Raw genomic sequence first — 17500 nt, 5'->3', positions numbered from 1 at the left:
TAATAATAATTATTATTATTATTATTATTATTATTATAATAATAATAATAATTATTATTATAATAATAATAATAATAATAATAATGATAATAATAAAATGATAATCATAATAATAATAATAATGGTGATGATAATAATAATAATAACAATAGTAATAGTAATGATAATAATGACAATGACAATGACAATGACAATGACAATGACAATGACAATGACAATGACAATGACAATGACAATGACAATGACAATGACAATGACAATGACAATGACAATGGTAATGGTAATGGTAATGGTAATGGTAATGGTAATGGTAATGGTAATGGTAATGGTAATGGTAATGGTAATGGTAATGATAATGATAATGATAATGATAATGATAATGATAATGATAATGATGATAATAATAATAATAATAATACTAATAACAATAATAATAATAACAACAACAGCAGTAATAGAATAATAGACATAAATTAATGAAAAAATAACGCAGACCTGCTATTGATCCCAACAATCTTGACAAAAGGAGAGACTCAGAAACAAGTGATGAAAAGCGAGTCCCTCTCCACAATTTAAAAAAGACAAGGACATTCACGCAAGAACAAGTAGGCTTACACTTAACGAAGCTAACCGTCGTTGCAGCATTTCGCCTCAAAATTTGATTCCCTCCACAGTTTCTTATCCTTCGTTGTTGTTATTTTTTTACTTCATTCCGATCCTGTATCAATCACAACACTCACAAACGTTGTACTGGAACATAAGCTTAGTCTCAACGGTTGACAGTTCCGCCTCTGGGACCCGAATGGCTGCCGCAAATTCAAATTCAAATTCAAAATTCAAATTCAAAACACTTTTTTCCGTTAGTAACCGTGGTTCTCCTTCACCACAGACGCCGCTTCTCAGGACTAGTGGTATCTTATGACTTCATATTATCATCACTACTGATAGGACATAATTACTATGCGTTATATCTTGTTTGTTATTATCATCCTATTTGTAGGCCTGTTATCATAGTTATTGTTTTTTGTTTAAACACTTTATTATTGCACCTTTCCCATCATAAAGACAACGATGATGATAATGATGGCGGTGGTGATATATAAACGGATTCACACGCGTATTATGGAGTGCAGTATATATATCCTTATCGTTATGATCATTATCGTTGAGATCATTATCACGGTCATCACCACCATCACAAACAGCATCAATATCATTAGTAAGATAATGCTTTTCATCATTATTATCCCTAGTGTACGCACAGTGTATCCACACACAAAGACACACACACACACAAGCACAAACTCTCATATATGCACACCCACAAGCAGACATACACACACCAGCAGAAACACACACAAAAAGTACACGTCTTAGACATGCAATAATACCTTATGTGATATGAATTGAATGCCCTGCGATTCATCTGTCAAATGGTGAAATAAAGTATGATAGAAGTCAAGAAGACAACGAAGAGGGAATGAGTGCCGGTTGCTATATAAGGCGACGTGAATAAAACGAAATGAAGCAATCAAATATGAGGTATACAGAAGATAAGGATGAAGAAATGTAGAATTGAAAGACAGGAGATGGATAGATAAAGAGAGTGAGAGTGAGAGGGAATGGGAGTGGGAGGAGTAGGAGAGAGAGAGAGAGAGAGAGAGAGAATGTCGAAATGATTGAGTGGGAGGGAGAGGGGAAGGGGACGAGAGAGAGAGGGGGGAAAAGGACAAGAGATAGATAAAAAGTTAGATTGATAGATGGAGAAGAGAGGGATGGGGTGGGGAATGAGAGAGGGGAGGAACGGGGAAGGCCATCACCTGTGAACGTAAGATACCATATATGACCGAAATAGTCATCTTAGTGCAGGTGAATGAAAGGGGTCGTGATTTGTGGGCTTACTGTTGAAGGTAGAATCAAAACCCCAAGAACACCCCCCCCCCCCCGTCTCCCTAAGTGCCTAGGGTGGAGTGGTGACGAGCTAGACCCTGTGTCTCGTCGTCTTTCTGCCGTCTAGTTCTCTGCGTCTCCCTTTGTCTGACGAGAAATATTCCTTCTAGAGTGGGTGCTTCCTTCCGCTGAAGCGTCGTAAGTGAAAGCAGTGCGGACACCTGCGTCTGCTTGAAGGAGGAATACAGCTGCAGGGGACAGTGTGAGGCGTACCATCCAGCTTAGCTATGTATTGTTTAGAAGGTATACAACTGCGCAAGAGGAAGTACGAGAATGCAAACGAGTGTAAGAGAATTAAGTGAACTGCTGTGTCCCAAACTGCAAGAATTTAAAAAGAAAAGGCTAGTAAATCTTGCCCTTAGAAGAGACAGTATAGAAAAAAGTAGATACAATTTCTAAAGTTAAAGGGTCACTTAAGCCTAGAAGTATCTTGATGTCTCTTATCCAGTTACCAAATTTTATGCCAGTTTTATGAGTCTTTCTCATTCAAAATATATCTACATAAGGGGTTTTTACGTGTAGAAAAGGTATGAATCAGAGCAAATATCACAACTTCCATTAAGACTGAACTAAGTACAATAGCAATGAGGGGTCTTCCAAATAGAATACTACTGTAAAACATTGAGTTCACACCACCTAGTTACTTTCGTGTTCGGAGACTTGACAGATATGCAAGAGAAGGATGCTTTAAACTCTGGACTGCTGCATGGAAAAGAACAAGTATAATTGTTGGTTTCAAATACTCTTGATCAATTTTACCTTTGTGTAAGCAAGCAGATGACATTCGTGTTTTCATACAAATTCATGTTTAGGTGACAATGTGCATGATTTTAAACGTTAATTCGTATGCACTGAGTTTTTTTTTATAGAAAGGCTTCTATTTTGTTCTGAAGTTTATAAATTACATGGGGATTTCATATACAGTGTAGGAAACTTGGGAACTTTATCCCATTGAATTGCTAGCTTCAGCTGTACAACTTTTTCCAACACACACTCACACAAAAAAGGTATATTTAAATTTTCAGTCACATTCATATTCCTCGCAAAAAATTGGTTAATGCTTTCAAAGCACTCATATACAGGTGAGTTAACTTAATTATTTTTTTCATATGATCTATCACAGTATAAGGCTGATTAAATTGCTTACCAATTCCTCTCCAAACCAGGAGAGTGATCAAATCTTCATTTGCACGTAAAAAGCCTTAAACGTTTCTTGGCCCTTCATTATCAGTGAAATACCTGGGCACAAAATACACACAAAAAATAGATCTGAACATTTTATTAGGAGAGTACACAGAAGAGAACAATCCATTACACTGATACATCTAGAAGTTTGAATAAATGTTTAAATTCCTTGCTTTTCTAGTCTCCCTTCCCATTACAGACTATATAAAATAACCCTTTTCACACTCTTAAAATCACTACCACTCATATATTAAAAACTTATGTATCTAATTTCAGGCTTAAACTCCATATCACATAGGAAACATCACACAATCAAAGAATCACTAGAAAAATACTCTTTCCCTGGCCATGCTCACAACTCTTCATATAAGCTTCTTGTATGTGAACCTTTAATTTAACTGGCACCAAATTGGTATTTCATGGATAAATATGAAAATTGGTCTTTTATCAGTAAAATCCCCCAAAATTCTTAGATATATACCCTCAGAAAATACAATACTCAGACATTTACACGATCTGTACCACTAAAACCTAGACTAGTTTCATTATGGAATCCTTTCCTGATGAAGAACAGGTCAAGAAAAATTCACAGGTCAAAATAAAAAGGATAAGAACCATGAAATATATGCCAAATGGTCTTGCATAAGATCAGTCTTTCATGTGACCAATAGCCCCTTCCTATATGCGTGTATGGCACAGCAGTCTGGAAGCCAGCCGTTTCGTAATACTGTTAAGGGGAATAATTCTGTTTGCCGTTTACAAGATTTCGTACCGCTCCTTCACTGCTCGTACTAGACAGTGTGACATCCAAACGCCAACCATCTGTGAAGGAAATGAAGATATATTGTTTCAAAATGTATACTACATTGGTACGTTGGGTGTGAAAACGAAAAAGAATAAAAAAAGGTCACATTTTTATAGGAGATTCAAAAGGACATAAGCACAATAACTTTGCATAAATAGTATCATATCATAACCTATAAATCCATAGTATTTAACCATTACCTATATATGCACTGTATGATACATACCTGCAGCAGGGCAAGGGCAATTGCACCTCCAATAATGGCACCAATGTTGCGCATTGCCGAGTCGTTGAGGGCCGTGTAGCAACCATCAGTGAAGATGGTTTCCGTCTTGTTGACGGAGAACACATTATGGCCACATCGTGTTGAAATTATCTTGCAGCACGTGTCAGGTACTCCAGTGACATTCTTTCCAAAGGTTGTCCCTTCCCACTCAGTGTAGTTGTTTGTTCCACAGCAATGGTACTGAAATGGAAGACACCTTGCTTCAAAGATATGCACACTGAAAAGTAAACTAAAGCACTTCACAGGTAAGGTCTGGCTAAAAGTTAAGTAAACCATAAATCATGTTTAACCAACATTCTATTTATTATAGAATAATGTGAATTTGTAATGGCATTAACACATTCAAGATTGCAAAGTGCATAATCTGCTGGGGGTGGGGTGGGGTTGGGGAGGAAGCACTGAAACAAAAACAAAAATTTCTACCAAGGAAAATAATTCTTATTCATACTTTTTTTTGTTGAAACTTCTTTATCTACACTGCCTCCTTTGTAATATCCTCAGATATGCATTATTAACAATTCTGAAGAAATTAATTCTCTCTACACTGAAAATAAAGACATGTCATACTTTTTAAAAAGGGCAATGCCATGTGGTTTCAGATCAATCTCATAGTGGAACATTATATATATATATATATATACATTTTTTGGCTATATATTTGTTTATTATCAGCAAATTGTATAATATCTTAATATCCTAAAAAAGTGCTTTCACACTTTAGACAAGGCAATACTACTATAAATCAGAGAAAATTCTGTAATAAATCTATAGTCCCAACTCCAAAAGGGTGCCTTTGGAATTGTTTCACTATTTGTTTATCTCTCCCACTCAGACACTTCAGATACCTCAGATACTTCAGACACCTTTCTTATGGAGGTCACACCACCAATTCAGCTCTGATTGGTTGAAACACAAGGCAGCTTGAAGATGATTGGCTGCAGTGTGAAATAGCCTGAAAGTGATTGGCTAACAGGTGCTAGGTGCTGTTCAGGCTTACTGTTTAAGCTGTCTGAAGTGTGCTTTAATACTGAGTGCATGTCTCGGGTAGACTTTCCCAACTGACCTCCTATACAATTTCCCTTGCCACCAAATTTCAAGGTACCATTTACCTTGTAATAACCTATGCAGTAATATAATATAATCTAAGAGATCAACAGCAAAATTTAGGTGAATCAGGTAGTGTCATGCCAGTCTGACTTTCATTGTTTTTAAGCCAATATTTATACAGAGCACTTTACAGAGCACCAAGTATATAAATTGTCCACTGTGTTTAGTCTTATTATATTTGCTTACATATAAGAAGGCATCACAGGTGCCTAATCACCAAGGAGGCAATTACGAGACCTAACTGATCTGACTTGTTCACCCTGTTTCTTGAAGTTTATACTTTTATTTGTATTTTTAACATGATCACCATTAAGCCTCGTTATAACTGCAACATTAACAACAAAGAGTAATGTAACTGAAAACATTCTCTCCAATAATTCAAGGACCGAGATAAAGAGGAGAGGTCTTGTAGCCTAGTAACAGAGTCCTTAATGAATCAGTGTTTATAAATAAAATCATGAAAACAAAACCAAAATGGACAGTGCATGTACACATCCACACCCTGTGTCAACAGGTTAAGGCTATATGCATTATCATTTGGTATACGGAGTTCTTTACATAGTATTAGTAAGAAATTCATTCTTGTTATGAACAGCACCTTTAACACCCTAATAGTGGTATGATCTGAACCAACTGGAATGACTTCCCTCTCTCCCTCTATGGGGCCCTCTTTACAAAATGAGTAATTTGCAAAAATAGTGTCAAGACAGTGTAAGGCTAACAAGCACTGTATAGAAGTTTATCAAAATCGTGCCACAAAGGCCTAGTTCTAGCGTACATGAAAAGCCAATGCAGATAATTTGAAGATCATAAAAAATGCTTGGAATGAAAGTCTTCCTAAACTGAAGATTTCAAAGCAACTGAAAACAAAAGACATTGAAGTTAGATTCATTGCAGTTCAACAATAACTTCTATGTAAGAAAACTAGTTGGCGTAATTGCTAAGAAAGAATGAAAAAAAAATGTATGCAAGCACCATTTTGGCTTCAAACTGATGTGTAGGACAAAAATGTTGAACAGAGGACTGTGAATGAAATTATTCAATTCAAACAGATGAGACTGTCTGTGAAAGTAATCTAGTGTGAGAACCAACCAGAATACAGCAATGTCAAAGGCCTTAAGTTGTTGCATTTGCTCTTGTTGACAAAATCTTAGGGGACACTAAGATTGAATGAAACATCCCAAAGGACAAGAGGAAAAGAAAATACGATATAGTAGCCCTAAATTCCTATTGCCAGATAATCCTGAAATCTATACCTGATACCAGATGAATCCTAGCCAATATTTGATTTACTGGGTGCCTTATTGGATAACAGATTCTAAAAAAGTTAATACATACTATGCCACTAATGATCTTGCTCATAGTCAAATCTATACTTGCACCTTTACACACTTTGTGGACAGAAGTCAGAAAGCATGTTTCTGTATCTATATTTGATTTGCTATTCAAAATATTAAAAATTTCACTTCAGCCCTTCTCCTAGCTTGCCTTCATGGTAAGTATTAGCAACTTGCCATAAAAAATTCATCTAAATTATCCATCGACAATATTCTAAATGAATTTATGACAATCAATAGATTAAGTAAAGGATGTAACCGAGTCCTGAGGTGGATAATGGCATGGAGCAGTCATGGCCTCCTGAGCTATACTGCTGAACTTATCAACTCTCACAAGGCAACTTATGGCACCCATCACATGACAAACATGTTCAGCATCTAATATATTTCATTTTAAATATGGAGTGTATTTTATCACAGGTACTTATTAAAGCAGCATGGAACAAAGAAATTTGAAAACCAACTTATTATGGGACAATCTATCATATACAGTCATCCTAATCCTCAAACTATCAAAATGTTCCCGTGCAGTTAAACACAGATAACAAATAATTCAGACCCTATCAATTTTATCCAGCATTTAGATATGCAATTCACAAACATTTTACAACTGAATGGGTAGTCTAAGTTCACTTGTGTCTCCTCCTTTCAGCTTGAAAGTGACAAATGTTGCTACGGTTCATAATGTAGAGTGTATAAGTTGACTCTAGACCTTTCTTACAATTCAGGGGAGTCGGACAAATGTAGTGTGTTGAAGACATTTCCTTGACTATTTCCTTACTAAACTGCAAAGTGAAAGACAGCTCTTCAGATACAGGTGAATATCTTCGAATACCAGACATGATTTCTTTTCCTGCAATTTCTATTTTTCTACTTTTTTTACAAGAACACAAAAACAAATGAAGCCCCCATGCCCTAATATTTTTTTTAACAAAGCTTTGAGATCTTTATCAGGAAAGAACAGGAGAGTGAAGCATAAAATTGACACTAGCCTTAATATAAATTGAAAAAAATATAAAAATCTAAAAAAAATAGTATATTTATGTAATATACCCACAGTATGAATACAGTAATCCACTGCAACACATCACTGTTTATACACATATATGCATTTCATCTAAAAATGGCATAGCAAAAGAAATAGATTGTATAGCTACTTTAAACTCCAAATATTTTGTGTTCATACACAGGACATTTTTTTCCCCTCAAAAATGTGAAATGAATTATTAAAAAGGAAAAAAAAAAATAATAATAAAATAATGATTAAGTTAAAATTTGGAGAGCTTTGTGACTACATCTCTCTTTTGAAATGAGGTCCTGAATAAGGGCCACAAAAAATGCACCATTTCATTCTCTCTTTTTTTCTCAACCTATAATAACTAAACTACTTCAAAATCCCCATCAAGTAGGCCTAAGAATAAAAAAAAGCTGTAAAGAGTTTGAAATAACTTCCCCCTCAAAAAAAGCTTCCTTTATCACACACTTTCTCACACAAGCATTGCAAAAGTACTCACGTTCTTCTGCAGATCATCCCATGTCTTGGTGACGAGGCTCTTGGGGCTGCCGTATTGCTCCATGGTGTCATCCATGTTCTTCTTGACCAGCTGCTCCACCTGTGGTCGCATGACAGCCACAGTAATACCAGCAGCAATCTCACACAGCAGCACCATTACCATCAGCATGGAGAACTGAAAATTAAAATGAATATTTTTATAATGAATGAATATATTCACAAAATATATGCAGGTTGCAGTCTTAATATCAAACCCAATGGTGCCGGGTAATTGCTTGGTTCTGCATTATGAATTGTGTTTACACAGATGGCTCTACAAGTACTTAGTTATCAAGATGTTAATTAGTAGCCTGACTGCCCTCATCTGCCCAATTCCTTGACTTTTTGGAAAAAAGTTCTGTTTTAATTCTAATGCAATCAATATCATTACTATTCTTATCATTACAGTCACTGGGCTTATCGAAAAGTAGTGGCAATAAGAACTTTTTTCTTTCCAAAATCAAGGACAAACTTAAACAGGTGAGATCAGGTAGGACTAGTAACTGACCTGTGACTAAGCTCTTATGGAGTTATCTATGTTAAGCAAAATTAATGAACCAAAATATATGGACATAACATGTACGTCATGCCAACTCAGTTTCACAGAGAACTCTAGCATTTGGAAACGACACCCATACATTTGTTACAGGAAGGATCCTAATCAATCTTTTTAAAAGCAACTGAAGAAAATAATAATAATGACACTAGGTAGAAAAGGTATGAATAAGAATGAATATATTCACAATGCAAGAAATGTATTTGACCGGTTTTGCATATATCATCATAAATACATGTATTTCTGATGAAGATATATTCAAAACCAGGCAAATACATCTCTTGTATTGTGAAGATAATTCTTATTCAAACCTTTCTTACAGTTGCCAACAAGAAAAGAGTTCAATAATGACACTAGTTAAGAGCTGAACCTGCACAGTCTAAAACAACTTATTCTATATTGAACACTAAAAGAGATGAATTAAAGAGATCAATTCACCTCCTTTTGATTACTGAAGCCACGCTTTGCCAAACAAATTCAGATTTCCACAACACCACAAATTTTAACAAATAGAACAGTTCTCTTCAATAATTTGATTAAATATTGACAAATATCTTTGAAGAATGAAAATACATAGCTAAGTGAAATCTCAACGAGGAATTATTCCTTTTTGCTGGAGTGGCATGCCATGTCACGTCCACTGTGATTTTAGTTTACTTATTGTGTGTACATACGACTGGCTCCTCAAGTACTTAGTCACCCAGAACCAGTTACTTGTCCTACTTATATCAACAGTTTACCACCATTCCTTGGTTTTTGGATCTTTTTATTAGTTCAATAACATTATAACAATCATAATGACAATATCTTTAAAAGCGTTAGAAAGAGAAGAGAAGAGAAGAGAAGAGAAGAGAGAAAAGTGAAGAGAAGAGAAAAGAGAAAAGTGAAGAGAAGAGAAAAGAGAAAAGTGAAGAGAAGAGAAAAGAGAAAAGTGAAGAGAAGAGAAAAGAGAAAAGTGAAGAGAAGAGAAAAGAGAAAAGTGAAGAGAAGAGAAAAGAGAAAAGTGAAGAGAAGAGAAAAGAGAAAAGTGAAGAGAAGAGAAAAGAGAAAAGTGAAAAGTGAAGAGAAAAGAGAAAAGTGAAAAGTGAAGAGAAAAGAGAAAAGTGAAGAGAAGAAAAAAATGGAAAGTGAAGAGAAGAGAAAAGAAAAGTGAAGAAAAGAGAAAAGAGAAAAGTGAAAAGTGAAGAAAAGAGAAAAGAGAAAAGTGAAAAGTGAAGAAAAGAGAAAAGAGAAAAGTGAAAAGTGAAGAGAAAAGAGAAAAGTGAAAAGTGAAGAGAAAAGAGAAAAGTGAAAAGTGAAGAGAAAAGAGAAAAGTGAAAAGTGAAAAGTGAAGAGAAAAGTGAAAAGTGAAAAGTGAAGAGAAAAGACAAAAGTGAAAAGTGAAGAGAAAAGACAAAAGTGAAGAGAAGAGAAAAGACAAAAGTGAAGAGAAGAGAAAAGAGAAAAGTGAAGAGAAGAGAAAAGAGAAAAGTGAAGAGAAGAGAAAAAAGAAAAGGAAAGAGAAGGAAAAAGAAAAGGAAAGAGAAGGAAAAAAAAGGAAAGAGAAGGAAAAAGAAAAGAAAAGAGAAGGAAAAAGAAGGAAAAAGAAGGGAAAAAAAGGAAGAGAAGGAAAAAGAAAAGGAAAAGAAAGAAAAGGAGAAGGATAAAGAGGAAAAAGAAGAGGAAGAAAAGGAAAAAGAAAAGGAAAGAAGGAAAAAGAAAAGGAAAGAGAAGGAGAAAGAAAAGGAAAGAGAAGGAGAAAGAGAAGGAAAGAGAGAAGAGAAGGAAAGAGAGAAGAGAAGGAAAAAGAAAAGAACAAAGAAAAAAGAAAAAGAAAAGAACAAAGAAAAAAGAAAAAGAAAAGGAAAAAGAAGGAAAAGGAAAGAGAAGGAAAAAGAAAAAAAAGAAAAAGAAAAAAACTGAAAAAGGAAAAAGAAAAAGAAAAAAGGAAAGGGAAAAAAAAGGAAAGGGAAAAAAAAGGAAAGGGGAAAAAAAGGAAAGGGAAAAAGAAAAAGGAAAAGGAAAAAGGAAAAGAGAAAGGAAAAGGAAAAGAGAAAGGAAAAGGAAAAAGAAAGGAAAAGGAAAAGGAAAAGGAAAAAGGAAAAGAGAAAAGAAAAGAAAAAAGAAAAGAAAAAAGAAAGAAAAGGAAAGAAAAATCCCAAAAATTCGAGGAATGAGGACTGGGCTATTCCCTGAGCCCTTGGTGGCTGAGTCCTTGTGGTGCCATCTCTAAACAAAACATGTACCGGCATACAAAGGGTTAATCATGTTACCAACAATCCATAAAATCAGATCAAAAGGAAAGATTAGGAAATATTTCATTATGTTATCTGAACTTTAATCCTAAAACTGAACTTTAATCCTAAAACTAAATAAATCCTGGCTTTATAATCCTCAAAACTTACAACCAAATTCATAGAATATCTGCCCCTTTTGGACCTGAGAAATGTCTTTTGTTTACAAGTATTTCCTCCTAGTATACAGACGTGTCACATGTCTTCGAACAACGTTCACTGGGACAATTATAGAAAAAGGTATGAATGAGAATAAATATCTTCTTGACAGCACAATTATAAAAAAAGGTATGAATGAGAATAAATATCTTCTTGACAGCACAATAGACATAATATCATCACTTCAATTATCAATACCACCATCACAATCCATATCATTATCAGTATCATTATCATCATCCTTAACATTATTAATTATATTGGTTCAATGGAAGCCACAAAGTACGTTCTTTAAAGATCACTGTCTAAACCAACAGCGCTCATTTTTTTTTTATAATACAGAGCCATATTCTTATAGCTATGCCTCTTAACATTAATTATCTGAAATCACAGCCAAGTCCAAAGCTAAGCCAATTTTCAGTATAACCTTGTTGTTCTTCACACTTCCACAATAGTGAATTTTATGTTCTTCAATTTTGATCTTTTTCCTAAAGATACGTAGAGAAGTATGATCAATCCTCTACAGAATAAATGGTCTAAATAGTCTCCTCACATGACTTTAAACGATAAAATAGGTGGCACAAGAGGCTTTTGTACCTGAATATATTCTCATTAAAACATAAATCAAAATAAGAAATTTCACACCACAGAAACCAAAAAAGTGAAAGCACTTACCGTACGCAGCATGCAGACATTCTCCTTCTTGGCTCCGCAGCATCCAAAGAAGGAAACTACCAGGATGATGGTGCCCAAGATGATGAGGCCAATAGCAGGGGTCTCAAACTTGCCATCAAAGAACTGCAGGTACGAGCTGAAGAAGACTTGGGCGACGACCCCTACAGAAATCAGGATGATCCCGGACAACTGAAATTCAAAGAAAATGTATAAGACCAAAAGGAATAAGAAACATTGGTTCTGCTGTGCCTCAGAACTCAAAAAAATAGCCTTTACAAACATGATGCACCAGAACAAAGAAAGACAAAAAGAGAAAGGAAAAAAAAAAAAAAAAGGAAAATGAGGTTTATCCCTTCCTATATGTACCACCTAAGATTAGCCCACTGGCACTGAAGCCATACCTGCTGACCTAAATGGTACGGTTTCAACTCCCAGCAGGTAACAAAGAAAACCTTCCTCCCACACCTATACCCACACAACTCTTCATACAACCATATGGAGTAAATACATTCATAACTATATAAGCATTTACATTTATACAAGTTTGACTAAAGTTTGCAGCTTATCAAACACATTTTTAGTAAATATAAATAAAACACAATCTTAATTTTTAAGGTCAATGTCAACATCTGTTAAAGATTTAAGTGTAAACAAACAAAAGAAATAACTATTCTATTGAAATCAGCACCAACACTATTTAGTCAAAACACTTCTCAATGAAAATCTCAACCAATAAATAAAACGGATACAAAGGAATAATACTATGAAACAGTTTCTCAATAAACCTGACCATCCTCAGTGAAAAAACATTTTCCAGTGGTAAAATTAGTACTATGTGAAAATCCACATAAAAACAGTAATGTTAAATTCAGAAAGGTCAAAACACCAAGTCTAAACAAAACATCTTGAGACTGCTTCACCCAAAGGTACAGCACAGGTGTTAGAACATCTGCGAGTCCAATTATGAGTAATTGAGGAAGCTGCCAAACTGTATTCCACTCCCATGCATGGAATATCTGGGGGGTATAAATCATCCGTCACAGCAGGGTAAAGAACTGTATTCCAACAATCTACTTGGTAATACATGTCCCTCAGGTACCAATTACTCAGAGGAGGGACTTTTCTGGCTACTCTTTATTAACAGTTGTAGAATGTGAAGTAATAGGAACAGGTAATATACCAATGGCTCAATTCAGATCAAGCAACTGTCTCTCAAAGTACGTTTCATACGGTTCATTAAATAGTGGATCGAGTTTTTATCTTTTAGTTTTACTTAGAACAGGATCTTTATATTACAAGCACACAATAATGTACATACATTTTGAACCAAAGCATTCAAATAAACCAAAATGGTTTCAATACTTCTCAAATTCAGTCACTTGCTCATTTTTATTGGAAAGTATTTTATCTGTTGTATATCTGAATTGAGACAATGGTATATTCCCAGGCCCTACTACTTTGTATCACAACAGTTGTAAACAAAGATTAGGCCAAGCCATACAAGTCCCTTTGTGTATATCTCTTACTTCCTATCGAATGTATGATGCAAAAGATTGTCAACCTCGCAGTAAAATGAAATGAGCTGGAATTGTCCTTTTGATGCTAATCTACCACAATATATTTCAGAAGTATATTGCTGGAATGGATTGTTTAGAAGGGAAAACATATAAACCATCTTTATCAGAGCAGAATGCAAATAATTTTTTTTTTCTTTTTATGGAATCCTTTTCATTTCTTGTTAAATCTCTCTCATCCCCTCCCTTTCCTCTCCTTATCCTTATCCCCTCCCCTTCCTCTCCTTATCCTTATCCCCTCCCCTTCCTCTCCTTATCCTTATCCCCTCCCCTTCCTCTCCTTATCCTTATCCCCTCCCCTTCCTCTCCTTATCCTTATCCCCTCCCCTTCCTCTCCTTATCCTTATCCCCTCCCCTTCCTCTCCTTATCCTTATCCCCTCCCCTTCCTCTCCTTATCCTTATCCCCTCCCCTTCCTCTCCTTATCCTTATCCCCTCCCCTTCCTCTCCTTATCCTTATCCCCTCCCCTTCCTCTCCTTATCCTTATCCCCTCCCCTTCCTCTCCTTATCCTTATCCCCTCCCCTTCCTCTCCTTATCCTTATCCCCTCCCCTTCCTCTCCTTATCCGTATCCCCTCCCCTTCCTCTCCTCCTTATCCTTATCCCCTCCCTTCCTCTCCTCTCCTTATCCTTATCCCCTCCCCTTCCTCTCCTTATCCTTATCCCCTCCCCTTCCTCTCCTTATCCTTATCCCCTCCCCTTCCTCTCCTTATCCTTATCCCCTCCCCTTCCTCTCCTTATCCTTATCCCCTCCCCTTCCTCTCCTTATCCTTATCCCCTCCCCTTCCTCTCCTTATCCTTATCCCCTCCCCTTCCTCTCCTTATCCTTATCCCCTCCCCTTCCTCTCCTTATCCTTATCCCCTCCCCTTCCTCTCCTTATCCTTATCCCCTCCCCTTCCTCTCCTTATCCTTATCCCCTCCCCTTCCTCTCCTTATCCTTATCCCCTCCCCTTCCTCTCCTTATCCTTATCCCCTCCCCTTCCTCTCCTTATCCTTATCCCCTCCCCTTCCTCTCCTTATCCTTATCCCCTCCCCTTCCTCTCCTTATCCTTATCCCCTCCCCTTCCTCTCCTTATCCTTATCCCCTCCCCTTCCTCTCCTTATCCTTATCCCCTCCCCTTCCTCTCCTTATCCTTATCCCCTCCCCTTCCTCTCCTTATCCTTATCCCCTCCCCTTCCTCTCCTTATCCTTATCCCCTCCCCTTCCTCTCCTTATCCTTATCCCCTCCCCTTCCTCTCCTTATCCTTATCCCCTCCCCTTCCTCTCCTTATCCTTATCCCCTCCCCTTCCTCTCCTTATCCTTATCCCCTCCCCTTCCTCTCCTTATCCTTATCCCCTCCCCTTCCTCTCCTTATCCTTATCCCCTCCCCTTCCTCTCCTTATCCTTATCCCCTCCCCTTCCTCTCCTTATCCTTATCCTCTCCCCTTCCTCTCCTCATCCTCTCCCCTTCCTCTCCTTATCCTCTTGCATCCTCTCCTTATCCTCTTGCATCCTCTCCCTTTCTCATTATCCTCTTGCATCTTCTCCCTTTCTCATTATCCTCTCTCTCCTCTCCTCTCCCTTTCTCATTATCCTCTCTCTCCTCTCCTCTCCCTTTCTCATTATCCTCTCTCTCCTCTCCTCTCCCTTTCTCATTATCCTCTCTCTCCTCTCCTCTCCCTTTCTCATTATCCTCTCTCTCCTCTCCTCTCCCTTTCTCATTATCCTCTCTCTCCTCTCCTCTCCCTTTCTCATTATCCTCTCTCTCCTCTCCTCTCCCTTTCTCATTATCCTCTCTCTCCTCTCCTCTCCCTTTCTCATTATCCTCTCTCTTCTCTCCTCTCCCTTTCTCATTATCCTCTCTCTCCTCTCCTCTCCCTTTCTCATTATCCTCTCTCCCCTCTCCTCTCCCTTTCTCATTATCCTCTCTCTCCTCTCCCTTTCTCATTATCCTCTCTCTCCTCTCCCTTTCTCATTATCCTCTCTCTCCTCTCCCTTTCTCATTTTCCTCTCTCCTCTCCCTTTCTCATTATCCTCTCTCTCTCTCTCTCCTCTCCCTTTCTCATTATCCTCTCTCTCCTCTCCCTTTCTCATAATCCTCTCTCTCCTCTCCCTTTCTCATTATCCTCTCTCTCCTCACCTCCCTTCCTCCTTATCATCCTCCTCTCTCTCTCCTCACCTCCCTTCCTCCTTATCCTCCCTCTCTCTCTCCTCACCTCCCTTCCTCCTCATCCTCCCTCTCTCTCTCCTCACCTCCCTTCCTCCTTATCCTCCCTCTCTCTCTCCTCACCTCCCTTCCTCCTCATCCTCCCTCTCTCTCTCCTCACCTCCCTTCCTCCTTATCCTCTCTCTCTCTCTCTCCTCACCTCCCTTCCTCCTCCTCATCTCTCTCTCTCTCCTCTCCTCTCCTCCCTTCCTCCTTATCCTCTCTCTCTCTCTCCTCTCCTCCCTTCCTCCTTATCCTCTCTCTCTCTCTCCTCACCTCCCTTCCTCCTTATCCTCTCTCTCTCTCTCTCTCCTCACCTCCCTTTCTCCTTATCCTCTCTCTCTCTCTCCTCACCTCCCTTCCTCCTTATCCTCTCTCTCTCTCTCCTCACCTCCCTTCCTCCTTATCCTCTCTCTCTCTCTCCTCACCTCCCTTCCTCCTTGTCATCTCTCTCTCTCTCTCCTCACCTCCCTTCCTCCTTGTCCTCTCTCTCTCTCTCTCTCTCTCTCTTCTCTCTCTCTCTCTCTCTCTCTCTCTCTCTCTCTCTCTCTCTCCTCACCTCCCTTCCTCTTTGTCCTCTCTCTCTCTCTCCTCACCTCCCTTCCTCCTTATCCTCTCTCTCTCTCCTCACCTCCCTTCCTCCTTATCCTCTCTCTCTCTCTCCTCACCCCCCTTCCTCCTTATCCTCTCTCATCCTCACCTCCCTTCCTCCTTATCCTCTCTCTCTCTCTCCTCACCTCCCTTCCTCCTTATCCTCTCTCTCTCTCTCCTCACCTCCCTTCCTCCTTATCCTCTCTCTCTCTCTCTCCTCACCTCCCTTCCTCCTTATCCTCTCTCTCTCTCTCCTCACCTCCCTTCCTCCTTATCCTCTCTCTCTCTCTCTCCTCACCTCCCTTCCTCCTTATCCTCTCTCTCTCTCTCCTCACCTCCCTTCCTCCTTATCCTCTCTCTCTCTCTCCTCATCTTCCTTCCTCCTTATCCTCTCTCTCTCCTCACCTACCTTCCAACATATCCTCTCTCTCTCTCCTAATCACCCTTCATCTCCTATCCTCTCTTCTTTCCCCTTACCCTCTCTCCTCATCCCCTTGCCCCTTAACCTCTATCCTCATCTCCCTTCCTCCCTTCCCCTTAACCTCTATCCTCATCTCCCTTCCCTTTAACCTCTATCCTCATCCTCCTTCTCTTTAACCTCTATCCTCATCTTCCTTCTCTTTAAACTCTATCCTCATCTTCCTTCTCTTTAAACTCTATCCTCATCTTCCTTCTCTTAACCTCTATCCTCATCTTCCTTCTCTTAACCTCTATCCTCATCTTCCTTCTCTTTAACCTCTATCCTCATCTTCCTTCTCTTTAACCTCTATCCTCATCTTCCTTCTCTTTAACCTCTATCCTCATCTTCCTTCTCTTTAACCTCAATCCTCATCTTCCTTCTCTTTAACCTCTATCCTCATCTTCCTTCTCTTTAACCTCTATCCTCATCTTCCTTCTCTTTAACCTCTATCCTCATCTTCCTTCTCTTTAACCTCTATCCTCATCTTCCTTCTCTTTAACCTCTATCCTCATCTTCCTTCTCTTTAACCTCTATCCTCATCTTCCTTCTCTTTAACCTCTATCCTCATCTTCCTTCTCTTTAACCTCTATCCTCATCTTCCTTCTCTTTAACCTCTATCCTCATCTTCCTTCTCTTTAACCTCTATCCTCATCTTCCTTCTCTTTAACCTCTATCCTCATCTTCCTTCTCTTTAACCTCTATCCTCATCTTCCTTCTCTTTAACCTCTATCCTCATCTTCCTTCTCTTTAACCTCTATCCTCATCTTCCTTCTCTTTAACCTCTATCCTCATCTTCCTTCTCT

The 17500-nt window shown here is 38.2% G+C and overlaps 2 protein-coding genes across 2 annotated transcripts in view; both read right to left on the bottom strand.

The window, feature by feature from the left end:
* The window catches only part of LOC113807450 (uncharacterized), a 49945-nt gene extending 47189 nt beyond the window's left edge, over positions 1-2756 (bottom strand). The window contains exons 1-4 of the mRNA XM_070121478.1: positions 2710-2756; positions 2595-2652; positions 1961-2138; positions 745-806 (exon numbers count right to left, since the gene is read on the bottom strand). Coding sequence (XP_069977579.1) covers positions 745-806; positions 1961-2138; positions 2595-2652; positions 2710-2756 — 345 coding nt within the window. The remainder of the gene's footprint in view (positions 1-744; positions 807-1960; positions 2139-2594; positions 2653-2709) is intronic.
* Positions 2757-3214: 458 nt separating this feature from the next.
* LOC113803354 (CD63 antigen) overlaps positions 3215-17500 on the bottom strand; it is a 16622-nt gene continuing 2336 nt past the window's right edge. The window contains exons 4-7 of the mRNA XM_027354136.2: positions 11886-12074; positions 8185-8358; positions 4167-4406; positions 3215-3957 (exon numbers count right to left, since the gene is read on the bottom strand). Coding sequence (XP_027209937.2) covers positions 3892-3957; positions 4167-4406; positions 8185-8358; positions 11886-12074 — 669 coding nt within the window. The 3' untranslated portion in view covers positions 3215-3891. The remainder of the gene's footprint in view (positions 3958-4166; positions 4407-8184; positions 8359-11885; positions 12075-17500) is intronic.

Source organism: Penaeus vannamei, chromosome 4, assembly GCF_042767895.1.
Source record: "Penaeus vannamei isolate JL-2024 chromosome 4, ASM4276789v1, whole genome shotgun sequence".
Lineage (NCBI taxonomy): Eukaryota > Metazoa > Arthropoda > Malacostraca > Decapoda > Penaeidae > Penaeus > Penaeus vannamei.
Note: the sequence above shows the minus strand (reverse complement) of the source record. Positions and strands in the feature narration are given on the sequence as shown.